The following is a 16,489-nucleotide window of genomic DNA, read 5'->3' on the forward strand; positions in this document are numbered from 1 at the left end:
GTGGAATCGCAAAATACCCCAAAGAGCCGAAGCAATCCTCAGGGAAAAAAAAGAACAAAGCTGGAGGTTTCAAACTAACAGACTTCAAATTATACTACAGAATAATGATAATCAAAACAACATGGTACTGGCAGAAAAACAGACACATAGTCCAAAAGAACAGAACTGAGAGCCCAGAAATATAATCACATGTATATAGGCAAATAATTTTTGACAAAGGAGCCAAAAACACACTGGAGAAAAGAAAGCCTCTTCAATAAATGGTAATGGAAGAACTGAAATCCACATGCAACAGAATGAAACAAAAATTACATTCCAAATGCATCAAAGACCTAAATATTAAGAGCAAATCAATAAATAACATAGAAGAAAACAAAGGTACTGAACTTATGGACCTTGGTCTTTGAGAAGATTTTATGAATCTGACCCCAAGGGCAAAGGAAGTAAAGCAAAAATAAATGAATGGATGGTAACATATCAAAGTAAAAACCTTCAGCATAGCAAAGAAACCACCAACAAAACAAAAAGTCAACCAACTGAATGGGAGAAGATATTAGCAAACAACAGCTATGACAAGGCATTAATATCCAAACTATACAGAACTCAACACACCAAACAAACAAACAAAAAACCTAATTAAAAAATTGGCAGAGGCTAAAAGCTCTACATCCAAATACCATTACAGTGAAGATTGACTTCAAAACAAATTTTGGGGCTAAAAAGTAGAAGCTACACTAACCTGCTCCTAGGACCAATCTGGAATTATAACTAAATTGAAGAGAAATCACACCAACTGAACACTAGCTGGAGAGAGGAAGCCTCACAAACAAGGACAGACAGTGGAAACCCATCACCACAACGAGACTAGTAGGTGGTACACAGGAGGTGTGAGAGGGCTGGCTGGGCTCCCACAGGCAGGAACAGAAGCAGCAGCCCGCTGGTAACCCCTGAGAAGTACGGGGTCTAAAATCCAAGAGGGCCTCCCCGCTTACAGCACCAGAGCTGGAAAGGAAGCCAGTTAACATCCAACTGTGAACAGCAGCAGGGTTTCTGTCTGTGAGGGAGACAGGGCTGGAGACATAGAGAGTCCCTTAAAGGGCCAATGCACAAAATTGAGTTTGCAGACACTTTCCCTGGGCACCGTCAGAGGGAGGGCAGAGTGGACTAGAGATGCTTGAGGAGAGTCTGGGCCTGGTGGCTCTAGGGAGAGAACTGAAGGGAACACTGCCAGAATCCCTGTGCTGAGTCATTCCCCATAACACAGAAGCCGTCTTTTTCAAGCAAGGCACTCCTCTCCATGTGGCATCAGCCTGAGGGGAACTAATAACCTCACCCGCAATAATTACTCTGCAGTGCTTAAGCCAGGCTGCTGATTACTGCTTGAGGAGACATCAGTGATTAATCTTACAACTAAGGAGGAAAATACAAAGATGCAGCCAAAATGGGAAACAAGGACAGACACCAAAGGAAAGAACAAGAGAATTCTCCTTACGAATTAGATGAGATGGAGACAAGCAATTTATCAGATAGAGTTTAGAGTAATGATTATAAGGATATTCAATAGTATGAACAAAAAGAGAAACAATAAAAAAGACCAGTCAGAAATAAAGAATCCAATATTTCAAATAAATAGGTTATTCTATTCAAGGTTACTCTACCTAGTAGGGCTATCATTTAAAATTGAAGGAGAAATGAGCTTCCCAGACAGAAGGAAGCAAGAAGGAAGGAGGAAGAGAAAAGGAAGAAGGACAAGAAAAAGAAAATGGAGGAAGAGGAGAAAAAGGAAGAGGAAGAAGGGAGGGAGGGAGGAAGGAAAGAAGGGAGGAAGGGAGGGAGGGAGAAAAAAAAAACCCAAATGAAAACAGTCTAACAATAAAATTGCACTACATTAGCACCTATCAAAAATCACCTTAAATGTAAATGGCTTAAATGCTCCAACCAAAACAAAGAGGGTAGCTGAATGGCTAAGAAAACAAGACCCATACATATGCTGCCTCCATGAGACTCATCTCTCATCTAAAGATACACACAGACTAAAAGTAAATGGATGGAAAGTTATTTCATGCAAACAAAACGGAAAAAAGCTGGGGTACCAGTACTTATATCAAACAAAATAGACTTTAAAACCAAGGCTATAGTAGAGAATAAGTAGGGTACTATGTTATGATTAAGGGAACAATCCAACAAGAGGATATAACCCTAGTAAACATTTACTCATCCAACAAAGGAGCACCTAAAAATATGAAACAAATCTTGATGGACATAAAGGTAGAGATGGACAGAAAAACAGTCATAGTAGGGGACTTTAACATCCAACTGACTTCAATGGATAGGTCTTCCAGACAGAAAATCAACAAGGAAACAGTGGCCTTAAACACACTACATCAAGAGAATTTATTGATATCTTCAGAGCATTTCATCCTAAAGCAGCAGAATATACATACTGTTCAAGTGCACGTGGAATGTTTTCTAGGATAAACCACATGGCAGGACACAAAACAAGTCTCAATAAATTTAAGAAGAGTGAAATCCTATCAAGCATCTCCTCTGACTACAATGCTATGAAACTAGAACTTAATCACAAGAATACTCAAAAACACGCAAAGACATGGATACTAAACAATGTGATATTAAACAAAGAATGAGTCAACAATGAGAATCCAAAATCTGTGGGACACTGGGAAACCATTCAAGATAGGGAAATTCATAGCATTAAAGACCTATCAACAATCTAACTTCACACTTACAGGAACTTGAAAAAGAACAACAAAGCCCAAAGTGAGTATAAGGAAGGAAATAATAAAGATCACAGCAGAAATAAACAAAATAGAGTCTAAAAAATTATACAAAAGATCAGGGAATCCAAGAGCTGGTTCTTGGAAAAGATAAACAAGATGCACAAAACGTTAACCATACACAACATGTTAAAAGGGGAAAGGACCCAAATACCTAAAATCAAAAAAGCAAGAGGAGAAATAACAACAAACACCAAAGAAGTATAAGAGTTGTAAGAAAATATTATCAACAACTATATGCCAACAAACTGGATAACCTGGATAGAATGGATAAATTCCTAGAAACATACAATTTTCCAGAACTAAAATCAGGAAGAATCAGAGAATCTGAATAGACAGATTACACCTAGTGAAAGTGAAACAGTAATGAAAAAAACTCCCAACGAACAAAAGGACCAGACAGCTCCACAGGTGAATTCTACCAAACATTCCGAGAAGAACTACCCCCTTTCCTCAAACTATTTCATAAAATTCAAGACAAGGTAAGATTCCCAAACACATTTTAGGAGGACAGCATTATCCTAATTCGAAAACCAGTTAAAGACACTACAAAGCCAGAAAATTACAGGCCAACGTCCTTGATGAACATAGATGCTAAAATCCTCCACAAAATATTAGCATACTGATTACAGCAATGTATCAAAAAGATCATACACCATGATCAAGTGGGATTTATTCTGGGAATGCAAGGTTGGTACAACATTCGCAAATCAATAAATGGGATTCACCATATAAACAAAATGAAGGTTAAAAAACACAATCATATCAACAAGAGATGCAGAAAAAGCTTTTGATAAAATCCAGCAGTGACTTATGACAAATACTTTCAAGTAGGAATAGAGGGGAACATACCTAAACACAATATAGGCCACATATGACAAACCCAGTGCCAGTATCATACTTAACGGGTAAAACTACAAGTGTTCCCTATATAATCAGGAAAAACACAGGGATGTCTGCTTTCACCTCTCCTGTTCAACATAGTACTGGAAATTCTAGCCACAGCAATCAGACAAACAGAAGAAATAAAAGGCATCTAAAATGGAAAGGAAGAAGTAAAACTGTCATTATTTACCTATGACATGACATTGTATATAAAGAATCCCAAAGATTCCACTGATATTAAAAATGTTTAATATCAAATGAAAAATTCAAGCACCTATTTATCAAGCTGAGAGGAGAAAAAAGGACAGAGAAGTATTCCACACTGTTTTTCTTGTGCCAGGCACAGATATAAATACTGTAATTATACATTATTACAAAATTATAATTTTAAGTATGCACATACAAATTTTAAGGGTGGACACTAAAAACACTAAAATAAAATATATAACTTTAAAATTATTGGGTGGAAGAGAGAGGAAGAAAACTTGATGAAGGCAATAAAATAACCAAAGAAATGATATGGTAAATATAAAGCACAACTAACAATGTCAGTTGTTCAACCTAAGCATATTAGTAATCATAAAATAAAATAAAATAAAATGTGGCAGTGATAATATTAGACAACATAGGACATAATGTGAAACTCATTACATGAGACAAAAACAGTGCATATTGATCTTTAGAACACTACTTAAAAGATTTATAGATATCCAATAACATATTTTTAGAATATATACAACAAAAATTCAAATTAACGAGGAGAAACTGAAAAGTTCAAACACTCAGAAGTTTCCCACAAGCCACCTACTTTTTAATTCATACTTACCACACTTAATCACAAAATTTATTTGAAATGTCTTTAAAGAAATATTGGGTTGGTCAAAAAGTCCATTTAGTGTTTTCTGTAAAATAAAAGACATTTTTCATTTTCACCAATAACTTTATTGATTTGGATATTCTGAGTATGTTGGCTACCTCCCACATGGTATAACGTTGATTGTTCTCAAATAATGTCTTGATTTGATCACTATCAACTTCAACTGGTCTATCTGACCTGGAGCATTGTCCAGAGAGAAATCTCCCCCAAGAAGCTACTACGCAAACCACTTTTGACACATTCAGTCACAGCACCTGCTTCATATACTGCACAAATCTATTTTTTACCTTTCTTGAAATAATAAAGCATAATATGCTAAAAGTTATGTATTGCCTTCCATCTTTGACATTAAAATGGCTACACAAAAATTCACCAATTTTGAGAAGTTTTCTTTTAATGCAGGCTGATATGAGAGCTGTCACAATAAAATCTAACGAAATTCTTTTGAATTAAGTTAAAGACAACTAAGTGCTACTAGAACCATCTTATGGAAAAAACCAAATGAACTTTTTGGCCAACCCAATGCATTAATAAGAAACAAACTGTAAATACGCCTAGGTCACTAGAAAGGTATGAGATATAAACAATGAAAACTCCTTTTCCCAACAGAGGTGCCATAAAATAAATGTTACCAATTTAAGAAATATTACTTGCTTTAAAAAGGTGAGATCCATGAAGGAAAGGAACAAACAAATCACACTCGTCAAGGAGCATTTTGTGCTTCATGAATCATGGGAAAAGATATATATAGTATGTGATTAAGGACATAAGCTTTGGAGTCCAACAAACCTGAATGAGTGCTAACTCGTTTTGTTACAAAACCGAGGTAATACATTATTAAGCTCTAAGTTTTAGTTTCCACATCAATTAAGTGGGTATAGTAGTTTCTAGCACCATAAATCTATCAAGATGATAAAATGAAATAATAACTGGCACAGAGGGCTCAAAATTGATAGTTAATATTGTCACTATTAAATTATAATTGGGGTAAAAGGTGTGAGAAATGGGGTAATATTCTTGGTATTATCTAATTAATATGTTTTACAAGTGCTTTTAAAATCAAATGGGAAATATTTTTCATTTATTTTCCACAATTTGGGTTCTCAGGTCTCAAAAACAAGTTTACTTTTTTTATTAAAATAAGGATTGCTTATTTTATACTGAGAGAATAAGGCTGAGAGAACAGAGGTTGTTACCCTACATCACCTTAACAAGTGCTCCAAATTTCCAATCTATTGAAGAGAAAAAGATTAAGAATGGCATCATTATTGTCATTCTCCAGTCCCAGTAATTTCTTCCCTTTTTGAAATAGAAACATTTTCTGAAAAAAAAGAGTTTTAAAATCTCCAATGGAATATAATCTTGCAGTGAAACCATAGAAGCAGTTCATGTAGCTGTATCCTGGTGCCCAGGATACCCAAACAACTCCTTTATTTTATAGCTTTTACTGAATAAATGTCTTTAACATGACTAAAAAGGTTTACAGACAAGAAATTTTAAGGAATTAAAAGATCTTATTCATATGGTCCAAAGCTATAAAGCATTTTTGAAACCCTACTTTTAGTTCCCAGTACTCAAAAGGATATATATGTAGAAGGTACTGAAGCAGAGCCCCCAATCTCACCTCCGAAATGAAATAACATTGAGCCTGAGTTCCCTTAATACTAAATTTATTGCAATATTTACAGGCGAGGAATATAAGAGATTAAAGCAAAACTATTTGCACATTGGTTTGTTCAGATACTAGTATAAAAATCAACTCCTTACTTGCTTCTTGTAAATTCTGTTCAACAGGCTTTCTGTGTTACTTTTAAATACAAGCTGACATGGTATTTTCTTACCTTTCCATTAGCTTCTCTTTATCCCAATTGAAGTGGCTAAGGAGTATTCTTGTGATAGTTGCTGGATTCTAAAAAAGGGGGGAAAAAGTCATTTTAAGGTAACAGCACTTCACTGACATTTAGTGAACTTTTAGGTTGAATTTGTAATATCCCACCCAAATCTCCTTTCCTAAGACATTTTTCTCCCTCTAAAAATATTTAAATTTTTAATTATAAGATCAAGACTATTTAAAAATAGTAAGCCGCACAAATAAGGCAGGTCTTTATAGGATTCTTAAGCAAAATTTAAAATAAGTCAAAAAGGAATTAAATGAAAAATTACTGTGCTAAATGAAGCACTAATTAAAATGAACTTTTTTGCAATTTTAACATCTGCCTATCAGCACACTATTAATCAATAAAATTTCTAACACCTTATGTATTGACTAATTCAAATAATCCCAAACCATTTTCAAGTCAGAAGGTCCTTCAAAGACATTTAATGAAAAATGACAAAAAAAATCTGTTCCATGTAATAATTTATGGAATATAATGTGGAAGATACTAGAGCTACTTACAATATCAGAGTCTGCTTATTTGTATTTCATGTATAATTTTATTACATCAAATAGCATTTCAAAACAGGTCTTTGTACATAAAACTACTTTTATTTCACCATAGTTAAACTATAGTATTACAGTTAACTACTGATTTAGTTAAAAAGTAATCCTGTATAAAAATGATGTCATGAAAGACCTCTACCTGTTCTTCTCAACAATACCATCTGTCACAGGAAAATACACACATATTCATAGCTCACAAAAAAACCAAAGATGCAGACATGGTAACTCCCATCCACCCACTTCAGGCACATTTTTCATTATAATCCATCTAAGTACTCCTTACTTCTAGGACCCAGACTTCCCAAAGAATCCTCCTTTAGCCCTGGCTGGCTGGTTCAGTTGATTGGATCACAGTCCTGTACACCAAAAGGTTGTGGGTTTGATTCCTGGTCAGGGAACATGCCTAGTTTGGGCATCTGGTTCCCGATCAGGGCATGCGTGTATGGGAAGCAACCAATTGATGTCTGCCTGTCAGTCTCTCTCTCCCTTTACCCCACCCTCTCAAAATCAATAAGCATAACCTCAGGTGAGGATTTGAAAAAAAAGAATCCTCCTTTAACAGAGCACTCCAGATAGACACCACCAATCTGTAAGAGTTATTTAATATGTGAAAAGAAATGTATCAACTGATCCTCAATTATGTGTTTATTTGTATAGAATACATAGACATTGTCATGCACCCAACTTTTTCTTAGAAATGTGATTCGACAGTTTATTTTTAAAAAGAAAACCTCTCAAGAGTTTGGTAACAGGTTTTCACAATAGGATTTGCCTATTATTTAAATAAAGTTATTTATTTTGATTTAGTCATATGTAAAATAAGGGCAATAATCCTATCAATTGGCAGAATTAAGTCCAGTAGTATTCACTGGAATTGTGTGACTAATTCTGTGGCACCCAATACATTATATTCTGTGCTACCAGACAAGAGTTCCTGGTGGAAAAAATGTTTCAGGAATTAAGTCTCAACTTACAAAGAGAAATATGGGAAGAGGAAGGTAAATGCTTTCTCCAACTTTATGTTGCTGGTGCTTTTTTGTTTGAGTTCCAGTATCAAATACTGATCCCATCCAGGTGGAAATTACTATGGAAAATTCTGTTAAAACACAGATTCCTAAGTTCCACCCCCATATATTTATTAGGTTTGGCGCAGGGCCTCCCCAGCACCAAAGGAATTTATAAAATCAGATCAGTGGTCATCTTTCCTATTTTTAGCTTATCCTTAAAAAAATGTGTTTGCTTAATAATGTACACACTATATTGCAGGTACATGCTCAAAAGTTTTCCCAACAGAATGTTACTGAAAAAAATTTTTCTAAACCACAGTGGCACGAAAATGACAAAATATATTCTGTCAGGGCTCTGAGCTATGGAGCAGGGAATACCTCACAATACTAATTAAATATATTTGGGTCACTATTTCAGTGCAGCTGGTCATTTATGTGCATTATGTATATGGAAAGATTATGGGAGAATAATGTATATTGAGCATCTACTATATGCTAAGCCCTATACAAGATACTTTATACAACTCATTTAATTCTCAAAACACTCAGTAAGGTATACTTACCTCCCATTTTTAAATATGAAGAAATTATGACTAGGCTTCAAAAGATTACAAAAATTTCCCAGTACCATTCAACTAATTAAGTGAAATAGTTGTGACATCTAACCTAGGGCACTCTGGATCTAATATTCCCTTCAATTATTCCACGTAGTAGAACCTAAAGGAATATTAAATATCTTATTTAACGACTAGTCATATGTCTAAATATCCTTTACATTCTCCATCAAAGGGTGATTCCGGGCAGGGTGAGAAGGAAATGGCAAAATGCTAAGAGGTACAGGAAGCTTCTGAGGGACTGAAAATGTTCTACTTTCTGAATGTGATGATTAATTAGATTAGGGAAAACATTTATCAAAATTCATTTATACACTTAAAATGCATACATTTAATCATATAAAAATTAAACATCAATAATGTTGACTTATTTAAAAAACAAAACAACCTGACTTCTGATCCTGGCCAACTGTCTCTCTCCTCCACTGACAGTAACTAAAACTCTAGACAAAATACAACTAACAAAGTACTCTGAAAATTGAATAACAGCAAGCAGATTAGGGAGAGAACTGAATAACAACCAATAAAGTACTAATGGTTATCCTGGGTTTTTTTCCTTCTCCTGTATTTCCTGGCTTTGACCCAAGGGTGGGCTAAACAGGGAAATTGTAGCAGGCATGATTAGCAAAAACTAAGAGCAATGTATCTTTCTGGCCAGAGGACTGAGGCAAAAAGTTCCTAGAGGATAGTTTGTTTTGTTTTGTTTTTTTCTTACTCTCGTTTCTCCCTGCCAGCCCCAGCCATGAACCTACCCTGCTGCAGAGTGACCACTGAAAACCACAAGAGAAAAAACAATGTTCACAATAATCAGGAAGAGCCTCCCTGTTGTGAAAAGAAGAATGTGAAGAAGTCCCCTATTCTTTTCTTTTTTTTTTTCTTGCCTCTTCACCTAAAGATATGACCATAGGCAGGAAACTAAAACTGAGAGAACTCCATGCTTCTAGCTCTAAGAATGAAGAAAAGGGCCTCTTGGAGCCAGAGTACAGGGAAATCACTGAGAAAGAGCTGGTGAAGTAGAGCCCTAATTCTGTATGTGAACCAAGTTCTGGGCTCACTTGTAAACTGTGCATGAGTCAATCACAGCCAAAGAAGTACAAGAGAGGCTTTCAGAACAGAACTATAATATAATTCACTGCCCAGGTCCTAGACAACCTAAATGGGAATGGAAGGGGCAAAGTCAACATAGCAAAGGCTTTGAAAACTGAACAGATAAAGGAACCACTGCTTCTATAAAGTGAGAAATAACATGAACTTATAACCTCATAGGGTTGGCTTGTTTACTAAAACAATAAAAAATCATCACCATTCTCAAACGGATTTTAACAGGATGGAGAATCTTAAAACATAATATTCAAAATGTCCAAGACAGAATCCAAAATTATCAGACACAGCAAGAACTAAAACTTCCATCAATTCTCAAGGGAGAGGACGATAGTTGTTGACCCCTAGATGACCCAGACATTAGAATTATCAAAGATTTTTAAAGCAGTTATTAAAAACATGATGTATTATGTAAGAGTGAAAACCTTAAAATGAATTTTAAAATTTCTTAGGGAAGGAAAAAATTTTTTTAAAAATTTAGAACTAAAAAACACACAAGTTCACTGGATGGGTTCAATAGCAAAAAGGAGTCAACAGAAATTATCCAATCCTAACAACAGAAAAAATTTATTTCAAGAAAAGTTTCTTAGGGTTTTGCCAGCATAGAATTCTATATTCAGTGTAAGCACAGTTCAGGAATGAAGACAAAGATATCCCCAGACAAAAGAGAACTAGGAGAGCTCACTGCCAGCAGACCTGCTCTAAGGAAATGCTAAAAGAAGTTCTTTAGGTAGAACAGAAATGATACCAGAGGGAAACTTAGATCTTCAGGAAAGGAGAAGCAACAGCAAAAGAGTTAAATAGGTAAATATTATATACTATTCCTCTCAAGTTCTTGAAAACATACATAAAACTGCTGAAACCAAAAATTGTAACATGTCATGGTGAGGAGAGGGTTAAATGTGTATACCTGTAACACATGTGACACATACAAAGGGACTGGGAGAAAAATCATCTATATAGTTGTAAGTATAGGAGTGGCAAATACTAACCTGGAATGGTAAAATACTAACTTTAAGTAGAATGTGAAGTCAAATATTTTATTATAACCCCGAGAGCAATCACTAAAAAGACCAAAAGATAGGGTTTAAAAAGCCAATAGATATAAGAAGTGGAATATTTAAAATATTTCACCCCAAAAGAAGATAGGAAAGGAGAAACAGAGAGAAATAATAGAAGGTCTAAATCCAGCTACATCAATAATTAAACTAAAACGTAAATAGTAAAAAAATTTAAAAGACATTGATATATAAATGTTGAATCATTATGTTGTACACCTGAAATTTGTCGATTATAACTCATTAAAAAAATGAAACGAACTGCTTCTGAATAAAGACAAAGATAGCTTAGTGTTTTTCCAAATGGCAAAACTATGTTGTCCACAAGAACCCATTATACAATGTAATAATATATAGAGATTAAAAAGGTCAATTCACCAAGAAAATATAATCTTAAATGTATGCACCTAACAACAAAGCCTAATAAATGAATCAAAAACTGATAGAAATGAAAGAACAATAGAGAAACCCATAATTATGCTTGGAGATTCCAACACTACTCTCTTAGTAATCCAATGAACAAGAAGACAGACTATTTGGAAATTAAATCATCTTCCGATAACCCAAGGGGATCAAGGAGGAAGTATTGAAGGGAATTACAAAACATCTTGAACTGCAGAAAATAATCCAACACATCAAAATTTGGAGGGTGTAGCTATCATTGTTAGGGGGAAATTTATTGCATTAAGTGGTTATGTTTTTTAAAAAGTTACAAATGCATTTTCAAAGGGGCAAATGAAAACTAGAGCAAGCAGAAGAAAAATAATAAAGAGAAGTCAAAGAAACTGAAAACAGAAAGACAAGAGAAAATCAATACAACCAAAGCCAGTACTGAAATCAATAGAACTCTAGCAAAGAGTAATCAAGGTAAAAAAGAAAAATACAAATGACCAATATCATAAATGAAAGGAGGAAGTTATCAGTACGGATCCTGTAGATGTTGAAAAGGATGATAAGCCCTGACTGGTATGGCTCAGTGGACTGAGTGCGGGCCTGCGGGCCTGCAAATGGAAAGGCAGCTTGCCAGTCTTCTGTACGTGCAGACACTGCACAAGCCTGAGGTGCAGACTGGGTCCCCAAGTGGGGGCCTGCAAGAAGTGACTGATGGACGTATCTCTGGTACACCGCACAGGGATGTCTCTCTCCCTCTCTTTGTCCCTCCCTTCCCCTCACTCCAAAAAAAAAAATAATAATAATGAAATAGGATCTGGATACTAGCGGAAGTTTATAAAAATGTATGCTGTAGCACCACCTCAAAAGATTGATTTAACTGCACTAGGTTGGTGCCTCGTGAAAGGAGAGAAATCCACCTGTGTTTGCCACCAAAATTTATAATTAGTTTAGTGGAAAGCCCAATCATACCCATAACCTTGGTTGAAAAATAAACCTCTTCATCCTGTTTTATTGGTATTCCTCTTTTTTTTAAGCTATAAACAATCCAAGCAAAAACAGTTAATGAGCAAAATTAACTATAATTGGAAAACTAATACTAGCAGCACTGCATTTTAACTTTTAGGACAACAAAAAATCTGTAATTTCAAACCTTCTCTAGTTACAAGCTCTAAAACAATGGTTCCTCATTCTGGCTACATCTTAGAATCTCCTGAGGAACTCTAAAAATACCAGTACTCCGCCACCAGCAATTTTGATTGAAATGTTTAGGTTAGAACATGGGTGTCTGTCTTTTCCAACCAAAGTTTTTAACCTATAGTCCTCATACTTATGGGGGCTCTGAAAGTAAAATATATATATATGTGAAACCCCATATGAATATAGAAGTATAATTTTTTAATTTTTAGGAATATGATATTTTAATAATATGAAGAATATAACATTCTACTATTATAGAAGCAGTGTTTGCTTTGAAAGTTCTGGTTCTGAAAATTTTTAAAAAGTTTTATTTATTTAATTTTAGAGAGGGGGAAGGGAGAGAGAAAGAGAGGGAGAGAAAAATAGATGTGCAAGAGGTAGGTACATCAATCCTCTCACAAGCCCCCAAATGGGGACCCAGACCACAACCCAGGCATGAGCCTTGACTGGGAATCAAACCAGAGACCTTTTGGTTTGCAGGATGGCACTCAATCCACTGAGCCACACCAGCCAGGGCTGCTTCTGAATTTTTTAAAAAGTGGGTCTGATACTACATCAAATGGACTTTATGGATATCTTCAGAGCATTTCACCCAAATGCTGCAGAATATACATAGTTTTCAAGTGCACATGGAACGTTTTCTAGGATAGACCACATGCTAGGACACAAAACAAGTCTCAATAAATTTAATAAGACTGAAATCCTATCAAGCATCTCCTCTGACCAATGCTAGGAAATTAGAAATCAATCTCAGGAACAACACTGAAAAACACAAAAAGACATGGAAGCTAAATAACATATTATTACAATGAATGGGTCAACAAGTAAGATTAAGAAATCAAAAGATACCTTGAAACAAATGAGGATGAAACAAATGAAAATGAGGACACAACAATCCAAAATCTGTGGAACACCGAGAAAACAATCCAAAATCTGTGGAACACCAAGAAAGCAATCCTCAGGAGGAAATTCATAGCATTAAAGGCTTATCTCAAAAAGCAAGGAAAAGCTCAAATAAACAATCTAACTTTACACCGAAATGAACTTGAAAAGGAACAAACCACAAAGCCCCATGAGTATAACGAAGGAAATAATAAAGATCAAAGCAGAAATAAATGAAATAGAGTCTAAAAAACACAATACAAAAGATCAATGAATCCAAGAGTTGGTTCGTTCAAAAGACAAACAAGATTAACAAACCTTTAAACCAGACTCATCAAGAAAAAAAGGGAAAGGACCCAAATAAATAAAATCAGAAATGAAAGAGGAGAAATAACAACCAACAACAAATAAATACAAAGGATTGTAAGAAAATATTATGAACACTTATATGCCAACAAGCAGGAAAACCTGGACAAAATGGATAAATTCCTAGATATATACAATCTTTCAAGACTAAATCAGGAAGAATCAGAGAAACTGAATAGACAGATCAAAGAAATTGAAGAAGTAATGAAAAAACTCCCAACAAACAAAAGTCCTGGACCAGATGACTTCACAAGTGAATTTTACCAAATATTCCAAAAAGAATTAATACCTCTCCTCAAACTATTTCATAAAATTCAAGAGGAGGGAAGGCTCCCAAACTCATTTTACAAGCATTATCCTAATTCCAAAACCCGATAAAAGGCCCTACGAGGAAAGAAAATTATAAATCAATATCCTTGATGAACATACATACTAAAATCCTCAACGAAATATAATAAACTGATTACAGCAATGTATCAAACTGATTAGTAAACCAATTACAGCAATGTATAACCGTCCAGTGAGATTTAGTCCAGGAATGCAAGGATGGCACAATATTCGCAAATCAGTAAATGGGATTCAGCACATAAACAAAATGAAGGCTAAAGGGCACATGATTATATCAATAGATGCAAGAAAACCTTTTGATAAAATCCAGCACTGACTTATGATAAAAACTCTCAGCAAAGCTGGAATAGAGGGAACATACCTGAACATAGTAAAGGCCACATATGACGAACCCAGTGCCCACATATACTCAACAGGTAAAAACTACAAGCATTCCCCTTAACATACAGAACAAGACAGGGATGTCCACTTGCACCTCTCCTGTTCGACATAGTATACGGGAAGTCCTAGCCACAGCAATCAGACAAGAAGAAATAAAAGGCATCCAAAATGGAAAGGAAGAAGTAAAACTGTCTTTATTTGCAGATGACATGACACTACATAAAGAACCTTAAAGATTCCACCAAGAAACTACTAGAACTGATAAATGAATTCAGTAAAGAAGCAGGACACAAAATTAATATTCAGAAATCAGCTGCATTTTTTTATGCCAATAATGAACTAACAGAAAGGAAGATCAAGAAAACAATCTCATTCATAATAGCTTCAAAGAGAATAAAATACCTAGGAACAAACCTAACCAATGATGTAAAAGACCAGTACTCAGATAATGATAAGACACTGAAGAAAGAAACTGAAGAAGACACAAATAAGTGGAAGCACATACTATGTTCAAGGTTATGGCGAATTAACATCATTAAAATGTCCATACTACTCAAAGCAATCTACAGATTCAACTCAATTCCTATCAAGATTCCAATGATGTATTTCACAGAACTAGAACAAATATTTCAAAAATTTATATGGAGCCACAAAAGGCCCCGCAAGCAACAGCAATCCTGAAAAAGAAGACCAAAGTTGGAGGAATCATGCTACCTAACATCAAACTATACTATAATGTCGTAGTAATCAAAACAGCATACTACTGGCATACAAACAGAAACACAAATCAATGGAACAGAATAGAGAGCCCAGAAAGAAACCAACACCTTTATACTCAATTAATATTGGACAGAGGAAATAGGCACATACACTGGGCTAAAGATAGTTTATTCAATAAACAGTGGTAGGAAAATTGGACAGATACATGCATAAAAATGAAACACCACCTTCTTACACCACACACAAGAATAGATTCAAAATGGATCAGAGACTTCGTAGCAGAAGATATAGATAGCAAAATATCAGACAGTGCTTGTAGAAGTTTTTTATAGGATGTATCTCCTCAGGCAAAAGAAACAAAAGAAAAAATAAACAAATGACACTTCATCAAACTAAAAAGCTTTTGCACAACAAAGGATATCATCAACAAAATTAAAAAACAACCCACAGAAAGGCAGAACATTTGTGCTCATACATCTGATAAGAGGTTAATATCCAAAGTTTATAAAGTACTTACAAAACTCAACATCAATAACACAAACAACCCAATTAAAAAACGGGCAAAGGATATGAATAGGCACTTCTCTGAAGAGGACATACGGAAGACCAATAGACTTATGAAAAGATGCTCAACATCACTAATCATCAGAGAAATGCAAATTAAAACCACAATGAGATACCACCTTACAATGGTCAGAATAGCTATCATCAATAAATCCACAAACAGCCAAGTGCTGGCGAAGATATGGAGAAAGGGGAACCCTTTTGCACTGTTGGTGGGAAAGCATATTGGTACAGCCACTGTGGAAAGCAGTATGGAGATACTTCAAAAAATTAAGAATGGACCTGCCTTTTGTCCCAGCAATCCCACTTCTGGGAATATATCTGAAGGAACCCAAAACACTAATTCAAAAGAACACAAGCACCCCTATGTTCACTGCAGTGTTATTTACAATCACCAAGATATGGAAGCAGACCACGTATCCATCAGTAGATGAGTGGATAAAACAACTATGGGACATTTACACAATGGAATTCTACTCCGCCGTAAAAAAAGAAAATTTTACCCTTGCAACAGTATGGAAGGACCTGGAAAACATTATGCTAAATGAAATAAACTAGCCAGAAAAAAGACAAATACCGTATGATTTCACTCATATGTGGAATCCAATGAACAAACTGAACTAACAAGCAAAACAGAGACAGACTCACAGAGAACAGATGACAGCTAGTAGGGGTCATGGGAGGTTAGGGGATGGAGGGAATGAGCAAAAAAGACCTGGTTGGTGTGGCTCAGTGGACTGAGTGCTGGGGTGCGAATGAAAGGGTCACTGGTTTGATTTCCAGTCTAGGGCACATGCCTGGATTGCAGGCCAGGTTCCAGGCAGGGGGCATGTAAGAGGCAATCGCACACTGATGTTT

The 16,489-nt window shown here is 35.3% G+C and overlaps 1 protein-coding gene across 1 annotated transcript in view; it reads right to left on the reverse strand.

The window, feature by feature from the left end:
• ARIH1 (ariadne RBR E3 ubiquitin protein ligase 1) overlaps positions 1 to 16,489 on the reverse strand; it is a 130,386-nt gene that overhangs the window by 62,528 nt on the left and 51,369 nt on the right. The window contains exon 2 of the mRNA XM_053927869.1: positions 6,399 to 6,466. Coding sequence (XP_053783844.1) covers positions 6,399 to 6,466 — 68 coding nt within the window. The remainder of the gene's footprint in view (positions 1 to 6,398; positions 6,467 to 16,489) is intronic.

This window comes from Desmodus rotundus, chromosome 7 (genome assembly GCF_022682495.2).
Source record: "Desmodus rotundus isolate HL8 chromosome 7, HLdesRot8A.1, whole genome shotgun sequence".
Classification (NCBI taxonomy): domain Eukaryota; kingdom Metazoa; phylum Chordata; class Mammalia; order Chiroptera; family Phyllostomidae; genus Desmodus; species Desmodus rotundus.